The sequence below is a fragment of the Chrysochloris asiatica genome, unplaced genomic scaffold (assembly GCF_000296735.1).
Source record: "Chrysochloris asiatica unplaced genomic scaffold, ChrAsi1.0 scaffold00138, whole genome shotgun sequence".
NCBI classification, from domain to species: domain Eukaryota; kingdom Metazoa; phylum Chordata; class Mammalia; order Afrosoricida; family Chrysochloridae; genus Chrysochloris; species Chrysochloris asiatica.
The window spans coordinates 7,039,898-7,057,591 of NW_006408656.1; the positions used below are offsets into that span (position 1 = coordinate 7,039,898).

Below are 17,694 nucleotides of genomic sequence, written 5' to 3' on the forward strand. Positions count from 1 at the left end.
AGTCTGGCCATCCTGGCCTCCAAGGAGCACTCTGGCTGCACGTCTTCAAACACAGATCTGTTTGTTCTTTTGGTAGCCCATGGTACTTTCAATATTCTCCTCCAACACTATAACTCAAAGCCATCAATTCTTCTATGATCTTCCTTATTCACTGTCCAACTTTCGCAACTAGGAAAATTAGAAGTTGTCAAAAATGAAATGGAATACTTAAAGATTACTATTCTAGGTATTAGTGAGCTAAAATGGACTGGTATTGGCCATTTTGAATCAGACAAGCATATGGTCTACTGTTCAGGGAATGACAAAGAGGAATGATGTTGCATTCACTGTCAAATAGAACATTTCAAGATCTAATCTGAAGTACAGTGCTGTCTGTCATAGGATCATATCCATATACCTACAAGGATGACCAGTTAATGTGACTAATTATTCACATTTTTACACCAGTCACTAATGCCAAAGATGAAGAATCTGAAGATGGTACATTTCTTTGGCAGTTTGAAATTCATCAAAGATGTCACTTTGAGGATGAGGAGACACCTGACCCAAAATAGGATTTTAAAATTACCTCATATGTATGTAAAAACTGGAAGACTGAACAAGAATTGATACATTTTTTTATTATTGTGTTGGCAAAGAATATTGAATATACCATGGAATGTTAGAAGGATGAACAAATCTTTCTTAAAAGAAGGACAGCCAGAATGCTCCTTAGAAGTTAGGAGAGCAAGACTTCCTCTTAAATATTTTAGATCTATTAGGAAGGACCAGTCCTTGAAAAAGGACATCATGTTGGTGATAGAAAGGGTCAGTGAAAAAGAGGAAGACTCTCAATGAGCTTGATTGGCACAGGCTACAACAGTGGACTCGAACGTAGTGGCGATTGTGAGGATGGCAGAGTGTTGCACATGGGGTCACTATGAATCAGAACCAAGTCAACAACAATAATTTTTGTTTGTTGTTTTTTATAGAGACCTTCCTACAACATACTCTTTGGTCCACGTAGTTTTCCTTTTATGGAACTATTTTCATTATGCTGTCCGTTCACACATATAGCAACCCTGTATAGGGTTTCCAAGGAAAGACTGGTGCATTTGAACCACTGACCTTGCAATTAGCAGTCCAGTGCTAATCCAACAGCACCACACCAGAATATTTCACTATAATGTTTAACTATTCCCAATTAATTAGGTTTTGCAGGGTGGGGGGTGGGGGTGCTCTCTAAGCATCTTGGAAGAAATCTGTGTGTGTGTGCATTTGTTTTATTTTCTTTGGGCTATATTACTAAAGAGATATCGTAATCACAAGATGCAATTCTGAAAACATTCTTCTTACATAGTTTCAGCTTGTTCTCAAGCTGTACTATTTTATTTAACACCACTGTCACACTACAAGGATGTATTTGAATCCCAAAGTCTTATCAGCATGTAATTTTATCATTTTTATTTATTTATATTAATTTAATAGATAAGAAGCATTAACTCTTATCTTTGGGGGTTTTTTCTTTCTAATTACAAGAGTAATATGTATTTTTTGTAGAAATCTTGCAAATACAGGAAATAGGAAGATATCCCAGCACCTGGATACCTGGAGCTATCACCCAACTCCTTCTATGTGAATTGTTTTTCTTAAGTGAACTCTATGTTTGCTGAGAGGGTCCCTGGAGAAAGAAATGCTTCTCACTTAGAAATCGTAGAAATTGAGATCAAATTTTACTGAACCACATCCCACCTATCCCCCCACCCTAACATAGTTCAGCAAAGTCCCATTTTTCCCCCTAAAAACCTCCCTGCCTACATCCATATTAGAGTCAGAGGATTCCTAGGTGGCACAAGTGGTTAAGCTTGACAACTATCTGGTGGAGGCTTGAACCCACCTAGAGACTCTTTGGAAGATCTGCTTCCAAAAGGTCATGGACTTGAAAACCCTGTGCAGCAGTTCTATTCTGCACAGATGGGATCCCCATGAGGCACAATGCAGCAATTAACAACATACAGTTACAAGGAGAGTCGGTGTCTGAAGATGGAAAGAAGTGGCAGGGGAGGAGACAGGCTCTCAGTGTTAGTCTTTAATGTCTGGTAAATTAAAGTGGTAAAAATCAGCTTTCAGAAAAAAATGTTTTGTTTCTTGAAAATAGAGATGGAAGAGTTAGGAAAGTCTGCTTTATTACTAACTTCTTTTATTTCTTTTTAAAAATCCAGAAAAAAAGAAATTATACATCTGTATCTGTACATGTTTGTGCATTTGGTTTATGGATTGACAGAGAATATTTAAGGGTGTTCACACAAGAGTTAGCATCAGCTGACAGGAAACAGGACTTGTGGGATGGACTGAGGCCAAGTCTTAAGAAATTCCAGAAAGTCTTAAAGTTAAAGTGTCTTGTCTTCTCTTAATAGATTATAATGACTAAAGCTCCCTCAAAGTTTCTGAGTAAAAAGATTTGAAATGTGATAAAAAATGTGTTGGTGTTGAAATTCCTGTTTTCCTCCTTTCTGTGTTCTTTTCTGTACTTAAGAAATATTAAAGGAAATCCCTCCTCTTCCTGTACCTCAGATTACCCCTTGTAAAATGAGAATCATAAAATCCATCTCAATTACATTTGAGATCTTGTTATTATATTTGAGTGGTTCCAAGATAAAAAGGTATTGAGGGAAAGGTGCGCCTGACCCAAGCCATGGTATTTTCAATAACCTTATATGCATGTAAAATTTGGACAGTAACTAAGGAAGAACGTAGAAGAATCGATGCTTTTGAGTTTTGGTGTTGGAGGAGAATATTGAAAGTGCCATGGGCTGCCCATAAAACCAACAGATCTTTATTGGAAGAAGTGCAGCCAGAGTGCTCCTTGGAGGCCAAGATGGCCAGACTTCGTCTCTCATACTTTGGACATATTGTCAGAAGGGACCAGTAGCTGGAGAAAGATGTCATATTTGGTAAAGTGGAGGGTCTGAGAAAAAGAGGAAGACCCCCAGCGAGATGGATTGGCCAAGTGGCAGCATCAGTAGGCTCAAGCATGGCAACAATAGTGAGGTTGGCCCAGAATCGGGCCGTGTTTTGTTCTGCTGTGCATAAGGTTGCTATGAGTTGGCACCAACTCGATGGCACCTAACAACAACAACAACAACAATTACATCTGGGGCCTTGTTAAAGCCCTCTCATCTCAGAGCTATACTATAGTCCTCTCAGAACTGGTGTCAGGATAACTTTGTTTACAGAGACACTTCTCCCTAGATTTCTTTAGACCACATGATTTTGTGTGCTGTTTATAGTACTTTCAGAGAAAGAAATAATTCAGAGTATTGATAACCTCATGGACCAAAAGATTTTTATTTAATCCAGTAGTTTAAATAAAACACTAGAAAAGGTGCAACAGTAAGAGCGTTTTATGCATTTAAAGCCAAGGAAAGCTCTTTCTCCTGGCCTACCATTTATTCTAGTTCTAAATCATTTTGTTCCTAGCAACACAAGTGTGGGGACTTCACTTTAGGCAGGCAGGGGTGTGTGAGTAAAGCTATAGACAAGAAAACTGAACTCTACAGGATGCAACATGTAACACATACTCTTGAAATTGTACTTGAACTTTACCTTTGACAGAAAGTAAATATTTGAAATACTACTCCAGTATTAAGAATGCAGAGTCCATTAACTTTTATTTAAAAACAAAAAAAAAATTTTAGACTTTCTCTCTTTCTGAGTCCTGAAAGTTTGATTTTTATAGTGATCATTTTTCTGTGCAGCAGCATCTGGAATAAATCTTTGGAATTTCCTTTATTTGAATGATCAGTAAATAAGAAATGTGTTGAAACCAAAACAAAAGTATGTGGAGGGATGGTGTCCTGCCAAACCTAACCTTTCCCTTGGCTGGTGACCTTCATTTCCAGACAAGACCTGCTCCTGTAGCCAGGAGTATGTTATGAGTCATATGGATGAGGTTAATGTTAGTACAACTGAGCTGAGTATGATGTGGCAAGGTTAGAGTCTTACCGCTTATTTTGGGTTTTATTAAAATAGAGTTAATAAAATTATATTTAATAATGTAAATAGCAAACCTAACTGGAGATGTTGTTAAGTGCTGTAGTTGTTGTTGTTAAGTGCCATCAAATCGGTTCCGACCCACAGCGACCCTGTACAGGGTTTCCGAGGGTGTAAATCTTTACGGGAGTAGAAAGCCTCATCTGTCTCCCGCGGAGCAGCTGGTAGTTTCGAACCACTGACCTTAAGGTTCGCAGCCCGATTCATAACCACTATGCTGTAGAGTTGGTTCTAAATCATAGTGACCCAGTATAGGGTTTCCAAGGAGTGACTGGTGAGCTTGAACTGCCGACTTTGTGGTTCAAAGTGACTTTGCAGTACAGCGTATTAGCCCACAGAGCCATATCAGGACTCCATAAGTTATATTAAACATACACTGAATGAAGCATTCCATATTTTTTTTGGAGTCCTGGTGTGGCTCTGTGGGTTAATGTGCCACACTGCAAAGCTGTTTGAATTGCAAGGTCGTCGGCAGTTCAAACTCACCAGCTGCTCCTTGAAAACCCTATACAGGGTTGCTGTGTGTCGGAACCAACTTGACGGCACTTAACAACAAGGACATATTCTAATTTGGGAGCATAGTGGCTCTGTAAGATAAGCGCTGTACTGCAAACCATAAGGTCAACAATTTGAGCCCACCAGCCACTTCATGGGAGAAAGAAGAGGCTTTCTGCTTATGGAAAGATTTATAGCCTCAGAAACCCTATACTGGGTCACTGTGAGTTGGAATCAACTCAATGGCACTTAACAACAACAACATATTCTTATTTCAGAAGCCCTGGTGGCAATGTGGGTTAAGTGTTGGGCTACTAACTGAAAGGTCAGCGGTTCAAACCTACCAGCCACCATGGGAAAAAGAAGAGGTTGTCTGCTTCTGTAAAGGTATGAGTCAAAATCGACTCGATGGCAGTACGTTGAGTTGGGTTTGGTGGATCGTGGTTAAATGTTGAGTTGCTGACTGCAAGGATGACGTTTCGAACCCACTAGCCACTCTACAGGAGAAAGCTGTGATAATCTGCTTCTGTAAAGATGATCGCCTTGGAAACTCTGTGGAGCAATTTAATAACTGAATTTAAAAGTGTACCAAGTGTTTTACTTTCCTGTAATATGGAATTTCAGATATATCTCCTGCTTAAAGTTATCTGGAAATAAATTGGTATTTGAATGATAGCATCTGATTGAAGGCTCTCGTTACAAACTGAGCAAATATGATATACTATGTACATATACTATGTCCACAGACATTCTATGACACTAAGTGGCTTTCTCTTGAGTTACTTTTCCAGTCTTAAAAACTGTAATTTACAACTGTAAATTGGAAATCTAGATATGAGGTAAGAATAACTGGAATGATTTACAGAGATCATAAAGTACTGTATTTTAGAAATCGGTACCATCCACACTTCTATGAGTGTTGGAAATACATGAAACATCATGGTCTCTGTCCTCAGTGAGCTAAGAGTAGTCTAATGGAGGGACATTTCATATAGCAGTTTGATGCGTCTTGCAATGGAAGTGTAACCAGCTACCATGGGAACAGGAGGAACTAGATAAATTTATGTAGGAGGAGTAAGGTGAACTTCCCAGAGGAGATTTCACTTAGTTGAGTCTTGTAGAAACAGACCTTTGCTAGACAACAGAAGGATAAAAGGGTGATCTGAATGGAAGGAATCTCACTTGTAATAGCTTGGATTGGACCTACAGGCAGTTGGCTTATTTTGAAGGTAAAGGGAAGAAGCAGAAAATGCCCAGTGAAGAAGAGGCTAGATAGTAGATAGGTAGGAATCAGATCTAGCATGGATGTACTGAGAATGTTGGATTAATTCTAAGTGTGTAATGGAGTCGCTAAAGAATTTCAAACAGGAAAGTCACATAATAATATTTGTATCATGGGAAATTTATGCTGACAGCACCATAGAGCCTGGATTGAAGGTGAGGACAAAGACGATGATATTGTTGGCCAATGCAGCAACAGTGGGTATAAGGTGAGGTGGAATAGGGAAATAGCAGGTACTGCTTTCAGGACTTGGCAGTTAGGAGGGACATATCATTGTCACCTGGAACATGAGAATTCCCTTCCAATAATTGTTTAAATCACAAGACTGGCTAGTTAAGCTAGTTGGACACTGGTTATTAACATAGAATATTATCTATATAGAGTTATTTATCCCTGGGTACTTGTGACTGTATAGTACTTGATGTGCAATATAAAAGCATGTGCAATATAAAAATGAATTAAAAGTTTAATCTTTTCTGGATTTTATTTATAAAGGAGATTAACAAGTCTTCTTTCTGAACATTGCATTAAACAGTTCCCATCTTTTCTTCAAAGCTCATTTTTTAGATTTTGTTTTCCAAACAGATTCTTCAAGCCCAGAGCCGAAGTGCAGGTGGAAGGAGAATCTCTGAAAACAGCTGTTCTCTAGATGACTTGGAAATAGGTCCAGGTGAGCCATGTATGTGAAGTCCTCAAGGCCAGTGAACTGTCTATGTGGGATCAAATTGACAGCAGCAACTCAAAAGCTGAGGTGAACTCCTGAGGGGCCAGTGAGTGTATGTTAATGGGGAAGGAACAGCTTGAAAAAGGGATACAACTTGAGAATGTATATATATGCCTTCAAGAATGTAATCAACATCATTGAATTGTACTTGTAGAAATGGTTGAATTGATACATGCTTTGCTGTCTATATTCTCAACAACAACAAAATAATTGTTTTAAAAGATTAGCAAAAATGAAAAGAAAATCTATCTGTTAGATACATACCCAAATCACATTGTTCTCCACAAATAGCTCCTCTATATTTTTAATCCATCTTTGTTAGTGACAACCTGTGGTAACAAAGACGTACCTTTCAGACCTTCTGAAAGGGAATTGCTACAGAGAATTTTAGTTCACAGTCATCTGGGAATTGAAGACTTCTATACATGGGGGATGTCTCTACCAAGATAGGTTATACTGTACCGTACTGCCTTTAGAACAGAATTAACTATACTTAGAAAAGGCCATATTCAGGCACTTCACCAAAGAAAAAAAGTGTAATTAATAAATACAGGAAAATCATCAGCCTCCCAATAATCAAGGAAATAAATATAAATTAATACTGCATTGGGATCTCATTTGTTCACATGTTAAATTAGCCACATTTTTTAAAAAAAATGCATACTAATTATGGTAAGGAGTGTCTTCTTTTAAAGTTGGGAAAGTGAGTGAGTATTGCCTAGTAAATGACAATTAAATTTCTGGTTTATTTCTTTGTACTCTTATTAGAAGAAATTGGCCATTAGATTGTAATAGCCCAAAATTTAAAACCTTTAAACCATTTGAATTATATTTTCTCTTTTAATAAAGCATGTTATTCGCTTGCTTTCAGGGCATTTGACATCGTCTGCATTCAACTCTGAGAAAGGTGAGAGTAGGCGAAATGTGGAGCTCCCACGCCTGTCAGAAACCTCCATAAAGGATCGAATGGCCAAGTACCAGGCAGCTGTGTCCAAACAAAGCAGCTCAACCCAGTCTGTGGTATGTGTTCCTCATCATTCATTCATTCATTCATTTCTCATCTGGCAAATGGTCACTGAGTACTTGTAGTTCAGTGCCATTGAATTGGTTCCGACTTTACAGCAACCCTGGATAGGGTTTCCCAAGAGCAGCTGGTGGGTTTGACCTTCCGACCTTGTGGTTCACAGTCCAGTGCTGATACTACCACTGAGCACTGGGAGTAGAGAATATCTTCCAGGCCCTTATTTTAGGACCTGGATTCACCATTGTTCCCCTAATGTTTGTTTTGCACTAAGCCCTACCTTGGCTTCACTGGGAACCCTAACCATGGTCTCATCCAGAGTTGGCTTTCCTAGACCTCATTCCTACCACACTCATTTTTGTGTATGTGAATGATGTTGCCATCCAGTAATGTCATTGAGAATTTTTCTGGCTCTTCTATTTAACCTTTTTTGCTTTATTCTATTAAGGAAGTATTATTTTTAAAGTTTTAATAAAAACTTGTATTTTATTTTGGTGTTTGAGGGGATAAAGGGAATATTCAAAGAGAAATATTGAATGTGTTCAACATTAATGTGGGGACTTTTTGTAATATTTTATTAAGTTGTAATTCATATAACATGAAAAATTATTCACCATTTGTAATTGTACATTCAGTGTTTTTTAGTATTTTTATAAGGTTGTATATATAACTTTTACTTACCATAATCAAGTCCATAAACTTTTTATCACCCCAAGAAGAAATCCCAAACCTGTTAACAGTCACTGCCAATTCCTCCTTTCTCACTTTCTGGCAGTCACTAGTCTATTATCTGCCTTGAATTTGTTTATTCTGGACATTTCATATACATGGAATCATACAATATATTGCCTATTGTTGTTGTTGCTAAGTGTTTAGGGTTTCCAAGGAATAGCTGGTGGGTTTAAACTGCCATCCTTGTAGTTAGCAGTCCAATGCTTATCCTACGGCATCACACAAGGACTGTAATAAATTATTTACCTAATCTTTAACACTTACTATGTGATGATTTCCTAAAGAGGTAGAATTGTTATTTGTAGTTGTTGTTATGTGCCGTGGAGTCGGTTCTGACTCATAGTGACCCTGTATAGGGTTTCCGAGGCTGTAAATCTTTACGGAAGCAGAAAACCTCGTCTTTTTCCCGTGGAACAGCTGGTAGTTTCGAACTGCTGACCTTGCGGTTCGCAGCCCGATTCTTAACCATTACACTACCAGAGCTCCTTGAATTGTTATTGTTGTTGTTGTTGTTATGTGCCATGGAGTCAGTGCTGATTCATAGCGACCCTGTACAGGGTTTCTGAGGCTATAAATCTTTACGGGAGCAGAAAGCCTCATCTTTCTACCACGGAACAGCTGGTAGTTTCGAACTGCTGACCCTGAGGTTTGCAGCCCGATTCATAACCACTACGCTACCAGAGCTCCTTTGAATTGTTATTAATTGCCATCAAATTGGTTCTGACTCATAGTGACCATTTATATAGGGTTTCCAGGGAGTGGCTGGTGAGTTTGAACTGCAGACCTTGACGTTAATAGTCCAGTTGGCAGTTACACTAGGACTTCAAAAATAAGAAAAAGGGAGACAAATGGCATGCTGAGTAAACACAAAATTTGGTATGCTAAATATATCCATTCATCATTTATCTGTTAGTGTAGGTTACAAAGCTCAGGTTATTATGTGAAAATCAGCATTAAATAAAAATGGAAGATGACCACATCAAATCACAAAATGAAGGATGATTACATCATTGCATAACTATCAATTTACATTGCTGCATAACCACCAAATCTGAGAATCATGACCCAGACAACTTGATACATAACCTCAACCATCATAACTAGCATTATTCTCGCCTCACACCTCAGCACTGGTTACTGTCAGACATACGTTATTAATGTGCAAAAATACATTATTAATGTGCAAAATACTAATGTCATAAATGCAAAATAACGAGAGTCCATAAGTAAGGAGTAGGTGTGGAATGGATGGTCTCCTTATTTTATATTCACCTAAACTTAACTGGGGGAGTCCTGATATAGCGCTGTGGGTTAATGCTCCAGACTGCGAAGCTGTTTGAACTGCAAGGTCGATGGTTCAAGCTCACCAGCTACTCCTTGGAAACCCTATACAGAATCACTATGGGTCGGAATTGACTCGAAGGCACATAACAACAACAACAGAAACTTAACTGGAGTCCTGGCGTGGCCCTGTAGGATAAGCACTGAACTGCTCTTCACAAGGTTGGAGGTTCAAACCCCCAGCCGCTCCTTGGAAACCCTATACAGGGTCACTATGAGTCAGAACTGATTTGATGTCGCTTAACAACAACAACAAGCTTAACTGACAGGCTGACATTATAGAGCTATTTATGTTACCTTTTTTAAATGTAATTTATACACATACACACTTTTGTTCCTTCTAAGATTCCAAATTACAGATGTCCTGTTGTGGCACCACAGGCTAAGTACTGGACCATTAACCACAATGTCAACGGTTCAAACCCACCATCACTCTTTGAAACTCTGTACAGGGGCACTATGAGTCGGAACTGACTCAGAGGCACTCAATATCAACAACAATCTCTTGATGTCCTGATTTTTTACCAAAGTTGGAAGAATAGCATTGAATTTTACTTTTCTTAGGCAGATTGAAACTGGTGCATATTGGAAATCATAATGTGTATTCTGGGAGCTAGCCTTCTTTACTCTATGTTAGTAAGTATGCATTATCCCATTGCATTGGTGGAGTAATTCTCTGGGCAGTGAATAATTTCATCTGAATTTTTCTATTGAGATTGTTGTACAGTGACGATGTATGTGTATCAGTAGCAAAGTAGACCATCACAGGCTCAGTATTCACTGTGAGTATGAAAAATGAGCAAACTTAAGACTTCTCCTAGAAGACAAGTCAGGAGACAGTTAAGTAGGTGATCTGTGGAGCTTAATTCCCTTTTGCTACAAGATTTTGCTGCTTCTCAGTTCCCTCCTACTACCAACATTCTGTCCAAGTGATTCCAAAGTGGAAAAACCTGTTCAGTGACTGTTTTTCACTCCTAATAGAGTTTTTACATTGCAATTCTCCTGCTCTATGAATTGTAGGAGTTCAAAAATCTTTAGGAATTCTTATAAAAAGTACATTTTATCTCATTCCAAAAGAATTTCTCAGGCCCCTTCTAGAATATGGCTGTAAGAAAGCACACACCTTCTGGCAGTAGTTCTGCAGGCTGGGCTTTGAGATTGGCTCAGGAGGGCGTTGGACTGTAATGTTGTGTTCTTTGGTGTTGGCTGCCAGCTCCTCCTCATAGGTGCGCCTCCAGGAACTGTGTGCCTTTATATGGAATACCACACCTGAGTAAGCCAGTCATACTCACAAATCAGAGCCCTGTGGCCATAAGTTGCTAAAGGAAGACCTCATGCTAAGAGAACTGAAAGAAACTAAATTACTAAATTATTAGAGGACATAAGAAACCCTTGGGGTAGTTCTGTTTTGTCATTTAGGGTCTCTGGGAGTCAACCCAGCAACTTACATAACAACAGGTAGCAAAGGAGCCCCTGGGTGGATCAAAGATTAACATACTTAGCTGCTAACCAGAGGTGTTTTGAAAGAAAGGCCTGATGATCTTCTTCCAAAATATCAGCAATAGAAAACCCTGTGGCGCACACTTCTACATGGAGTTGCCATGAGTTAGAATTGACACAATGAAAGATAGGAAATGTCCATATTCACCTACCTATATGTTGATTTTGGATCTAATAAAGTTAATTTTAATATTCTACCCCAACTGATGTTAGAAGAAAAAGAAAATGACTGTGTTTTCTTATTGTGACACTATTACTGAATGCTGTTTTTATGTCAAGACTATTATGAGGAGTAAAATAAGGTAAGTCATTAGCAAAAGGCATGAATTATATGTGAAAAACATGTTTTGAAAATCCCACAATAAATATTGTTTTATGGTATCATTAATATAATTTCTGTTTTGATCTGTATACATCATCCCTGTCTCTCTTTCCAGGCCAAGCATTTATGTATATGGTCAGTATATTTTCTTAATTATTGGCACTTGGCATCTCCTTTTCCCTGCTCCAGAATGGTCTTTTCTGATAAAATTCACAAGCTTTGCATTCCCACAAGCTCGGCTGCTAGAAGAGTGAATCACAAGAGAATGTGTCTGTCTGTGCTGGTGTGTGTGTTCATTCTAATGAGCATCCAGTTTTAGACTACTGTACAAATATTTAACTCTGAAGTATGTGTCCACAAGCTGCTTTTGTCATTTCACTAGGCTATGGATTTTGCTTGTGAGAGGGGATTGATCTGACCTGAGGCTTCTTAAAAGCAAGTTTATTTTAATGTCCCAAGTTTTCTTAATAGATGTACTATGAAGAAAATGGAATGGTGAGAATTTGAAAAAATTTTTAAAATCACAGGTTATTTTTGTTTTGTAGAATGACTTGAGAGCTAGCGGTGGTGAATTCAAAACTCATAAATTGGAACAAAAGGAGAATGTGCCCCCAGGCCCTGAGGTCTTCATCTCTCATCAGGATGGAGAAAAGGTAGGGTGAAAAGTCTGATGTCCAGTTGCCAAAGAAGCATGTGTTCTAAAGCAGATGCTTAAAATTAGAAACAACCCTAACTCTAAAGCTGTAGAGTGTCTGGGAATTTGTTAACAGCTGCCAGGACAGATTGTCATTTTTGCAGGTCACATAATTTTGGTTGGAGAGCTCTGACACGTATCACTGACCAAATAATGAGCCTTCATTGGAAAAATCTTTTGCTCAGCAAATGTTCAGAGGGAAGAGAGTTAAAATGTTTTGATTGGCGATATTACTTTCAAAGTACTTGTATATTGTTAATTTAAGTAGATATTTAACAAATTTTATTCAAGAAAGTCTCATTCTTTCACTCAAAGTATTTTGAAAGCTGGGCACTATGCTAAGCTTTAAAAAGTCATACCATTCCATGTGGTTTTCATATGATCTTCAAGGAAGCTAACTGGGAAAGGGAAGACAAGTACCAGGTTGGCTATCATAAAATAATATAAATGCTATGGGGGGGCAGTGCAGGGCCATGGATACTCAGATGAAGGACACGTAACCTGACTTCCTATCAAAGGTGATGTCTGAGCCATGTCTTGAAGACTATGGGGAATGTGTGTAAGGGGGATGTTGAGTAAAGAAAAAGAAGGCCATTGCAGGCAGACACACATGTGTGAAGGCTTAGAAATCAGAGATCACAGCATACTTATCAATTGCAGGTTAGTTGACTTAGCTGGAGCATGAGTTCATAGAGACAGGGGTGTGAGTTAGGCAGAGGGAAAAAGGCCAGAGTGAAAAACTTGAAAATTTTTATATACCACACTTAAGAGTGTGGATGTAGTCCTGCCACTGAAGGATTTTTTTAAGCAAATCAGATTTGTTGTATATGCATTAATCATTGTATGAATGGTTTAGTTTGAGTAAGTAGCAATATCAAGGTCAGGTGAATTTATCATTTTGTCTTCCAATCCAGTACCCCGCCTTTTTGGTCTTTCTGTCAATATGATTTTCAAATGTTAAGCAAAATGAGGAGAAAGGGCTTTCAAATCTATTATATTGATTAATCTTAGGAGGAAAAACCATTACTCCTAATGCCATTCTTCCAAAAGATGAGGAGGTAATTAAAGTAGGTCAAGAGCAATAGTTCTCAAACTTACTTGACTATAATTCATTTTGAAAAGTATGATGTATTGACTGAATACTAATGAGAACTTGCTAGACACACTGCATACTTGCATCAGGAACACAGAAAAATAGCCTAATGACTGCAAAATTTGATTCATAGAATTGTTGTTGTTATTTTTGACTCATGGCGACTCTATATATAGAGTTTCCAAGGAACGAATGGTGAGTTTGAACCTCTGACCTTGTAGTTCAAACCAACCTCATGGCCCAGTGCTTATCCTACAGCACCACACCAGGATAGAAGAGAAAAAAATTTAGAAAAATTAAATCACTGCCCTATTTCTTTAAATATTACAAATTTATATTGAAATAATAAGACAGAAATGCAGTAGTTACATAATACATGATCTTGCAGTCATCAAATAAATTACATATGTCCTTGCAACAGTGGACTTATGAATGCATCCACAAATCACATGTACATGAAGTATACTCTCTCATTAGACTGCCTGGTTTTCTCAGGCTTAGCATGTCAATTTTTAAATGGAAGACTATTAAGAATAATTAAGTAAATATTTTTGCTGTTTGTCTTAGTTTCCTAGTACGATTGTAACAGAAATGGCTGGCTTCAAATAACAGAAATTTATTTTCTCACAGTTCTGGAAATTTAAGTCCAAATCAGTGTCTCAGCCATGTTGAGTCTTTACTTGATGGTAGCCCTAGGTATTCCTTGATTTATATACAGTTCTCACATGGCATCTGTCTTCCCTCATCTGTGTGTTATCTCTGTATCTAATCTACTCTTTTCAGAACTGAGAACCCATTTTACTTGGAACACATGTTTAACATAACAAAGAAAACATTGTTTCCAAACACTGTAATATCCACAAGTATAGGTTTAAGATTCTAGCACATCTTTTGGGAAAGTGCCATTTAATCCACAATAGTTTTCTTATGTACTGTGAAACTGGAAGTTTTAACAGGGGAAAAAAACAAAAACCATCCACATGTGTGTTCGCTTACCTTATAGTGGTACCCTGTGTATTGCTGTGATGCTGAAAGGGATACCCTGGTATTTTAAATACTAGCAGGGGCACCCATAAAAGGACAGATTTCAGCTGAGTTTCCAGACTTAGACAGTGCCATAGAGTTGGTTCCAACTTACTGCAACCCTGTATAAGGTTTCCAAGGAGCAGCTGGAAACTCTCCTTATAGTTTGCAGTGCAGTGCTTATCCTACAGTGCCACACCAGGTGTCTAAAACAGACTAGGAAAAAGGAAAGGCAGACCACTTTTAAATAATTAGCCACTGAAAACTTTCCGAATAGCAGTGGAACATTGTCATACAGAAGAATCTTAATATTATTTTGAGTTAAAAAGCAGTGTTACAACTATAAAGGTAGAAGTTTTGTAACAAAAAGGGGGGAGTAGTTAATCTTACAGTCCAGGAACAGAGGACCCTAGCTAGGACCATCAAGGGAGAAGAGCATGAGTAGAATGTGGGACCCTATTCAGAGAAGCAGTGACACCAGAGATGGAGGCAGAGATGATGACATGGAGAAATAGAGCAGCTGAGGACTCTAGACTCATGGAAAAAGAAAACTGTGTGCTGGCCGCCAGGAGGCAGGCTTGCAGAACATGCCCTTTGGTTGTTTAAATGATTATATATTCCTGAGTGTTTTTGTGTACATCCCCCCAAAAAAAACCAGAGGGAACAGAAGCAAATACTGTTGAATGATGATGCATGGAGGAGATTGTAATCATTGCAATGAAACAATGAGTGTAAAACCTATGTTCTCCCATGTAAATTATCACTCAATTCACAATAAAAACTTAAAAAAAAAGAAAGACAAGGAATAATGAAAAATTCATGCATTTGAATTATGGTGTTAGTGAAGAATATTGAAAGTATCATGGACTGTTAGAGGAACAAACAAATCTGCCTTGAAAGGATTGCAGCCAGAATGTTCCTGAAGCGAGTATGGTGAGACCTGGCTTTTGTACTTTGGACATGTTGTCAGGAAGGACCAGTCTCTGGAGAAGGACATAATGCCGTGTACAGTAGAGGGTCAGCAACAAAGAGGCAGCTCCCAATGAGATGGATTGACACAAGGGCAGCAAAAATGGGCTCAAACATAAACACAGTTGTGAGGATGGCGCAGGACTAGGGAATGTTGTTGCACTCTGTCATGCATAGGGTTAGTATGAGTCAGCAGCAACTCAACAGCCCCTAACAACAGAGAAAAATATTCTCAGCATTGAAATACCCCCATCCGCACCATACATAGTTTGGGAAATAATTATGTGGAAAATAATGCTTGGGTTGTCTCTATAGCTAATTTCATATTTCTTTCCTGATTGTCTTCGATGCTGATTTGAAACTGGAACTCTGAGCTAAATTGGAAGCTCAGAACTTTTTAATTATAGCCTTAAAGGGCATTAGTGCAACTGAATCACAAATTGGGGAGTGAATGGGGAGGAAAGAGGATAAAGATAGTACATATTCTTCAAGGACACTCTACAGGTTTATAAACCCATGACTGCCTTAAAATCCTACAATTTTTATGAATCTCTGCTTTCCTTTTGGTTGTTTGCCTAACTTTTGTTAACTAGTGTTGTTGTTGTTAAGTGCCTTCGAGTCGGTTCCAACTCATAGTGACCCTGTAAAGGGTTTCCAAAGAGCAGCTGGTGAGTTTGAACTGCCAGCCTTGCAGTTCAAACCGACCTTGCAGTCCAGCGCATTATCCTGCACTCCTTGTTAACCAATACCTAAGCATTACTTACACTTCGGCTTATTACCAAAAGAATGTTAATAGTAGAACAAACTGACTTGAAATGGAATATTTTGTCAAGGTATTTATTGTTGCTCCCTTTCTCCTCTTGTAAATGAATTTGTGCTTTCCTTCAATATTTAAGCAAAGCCTCACCTGACTTTTCCTGCAGTGAAGTCATCTGGTTGGGCATGTGCAGTGATGTCATAGTTGGCATTCAGTTTACCCTGCAGATTCAAGATGACCAAATTAGAAGTCAGAAGAAAATGTCTTGGAATGGATGTACCGTACCTACTAATTAGCAAGAATTAAAGTGCTATTAAAAGGAGCTCTGGTAGCGAAGTGGTTATAAATCGGGCTGCAAGCCTCAAGATCAGCAGTTCGAAACTACCAGCTGTTCCGTGGGAGAAAGATGAGGCTTTCTGCTCCTGTAAAGACTTACAGCCTCAGAAACCATGTACAGGGTTGCTATGAGTTGGAACTGACTCCATGGCATATAACGACAACAACAAAGTGCTATTAATGGTCATACAAAACTTTCAGAAAATTTATTTCAAATTATTAAATGAGATAATGCACAAAAGGTGCTTTAGTCCAATACCTAGCACACAGTAAACACTCAATAAATGTTGGCTGTTGCTGTCCTGATTTGTTTTATACCCATTTAGAATTCCTATAACGAGAAGTATAGTTGAAAAAAATTGAACTGTAATTCTGGAGCAGCCAGCCAACAACTTAATCTCCATTGCAAATTTATTCTTGGCCCTCAAGACCCCTGAAATCTGAATTAAAGAATATTCCATGCAGGGTCCACATTTTTTGACCCTTGTGATTTGGAGTATAAAGGGTCTTAGTTAAGAGGAAGACCCCCAGCAAGATGGATTGGCCAAGTGGCAGCATCAATGGGCTCAAGCATGGCAACAATAGTGAGATTGGCCCAGGCTCGGGCAGTGTTTTGTTCTTTGCATAAGGTCACTATGAGTCAGCACCGATTCGATGGCAGCTAACGACAACATAACAGAAATACAATAAATAGGTGACTTAACAAAAAGATTTATTTTCTGATAGTTTGGTGGTGGTTGTATACCAAGAAGTCGGTTCCAACTCATAACGACTCTGTGTAGGGTTTCTGATGCTATAAAATTTTACCAGAGCAGAAAGCTTCATCTTTCTCCCATGGAGCAGCTGACCTTTCGGCTAGCAGCCTAACTTGTAGCCCAGTACCACACCAGGTCTCACAGCTTCCAAATGTCAAAGTCCAAATCTAGAGTTCTGGCTCTAGGGGAAAGCTTCTTTCAGCTGACTATGGAGTGAAGTCTTTGTCTCTTCTGAGCTCCTGGGCATTCTTTATTCATGTGGCTTGGTATCTCCCATCTCTGATTCTCTAACTTGCTTGGTTAGTCCCCTTTATACCGCAAAAGATTGACTCAAAATACACCCTGCACTTAGCCAGTCTCTTTAACATAGCAAAGACAACCCATTCCCAAATAAAATTATAACCAAAACCATAGAGGTTAGGATTTATAACACATATTTTGAGGGGACACAATTCAAAAAATAACTTGGAGAGAGCTAGTAGAAAGTTCTTTTACTTACATTCTGGGAAAAATATATATACCTACACATAAGATCTGCCTTCTTGTTAAACACTGCTGTTTTGAGACTGGGATGATAAAGGAAAACTATCCTTGAAGACGGAGTCCTGGTGTGACAAT

General features: G+C 38.5%; 1 protein-coding gene across 5 annotated transcripts in view; it reads left to right on the plus strand.

The window, feature by feature from the left end:
- Nucleotides 1-17,694, plus strand: part of LIMA1 (LIM domain and actin binding 1) — a 105,326-nt gene that overhangs the window by 74,693 nt on the left and 12,939 nt on the right. For 3 of the 5 annotated variants that reach the window (XM_006870055.1, XM_006870052.1, XM_006870054.1), the window contains 3 exons: nt 6,395-6,479; nt 7,405-7,553; nt 11,995-12,102. In XM_006870055.1, coding sequence (XP_006870117.1) covers nt 6,395-6,479; nt 7,405-7,553; nt 11,995-12,102 — 342 coding nt within the window. Of the gene's footprint in view, nt 1-6,394; nt 6,480-7,404; nt 7,554-10,463; nt 10,467-11,994; nt 12,103-17,694 lie in introns of all 5 variants that reach the window. The other 2 variants (XM_006870051.1, XM_006870053.1) reach the window with 1 other exon arrangement.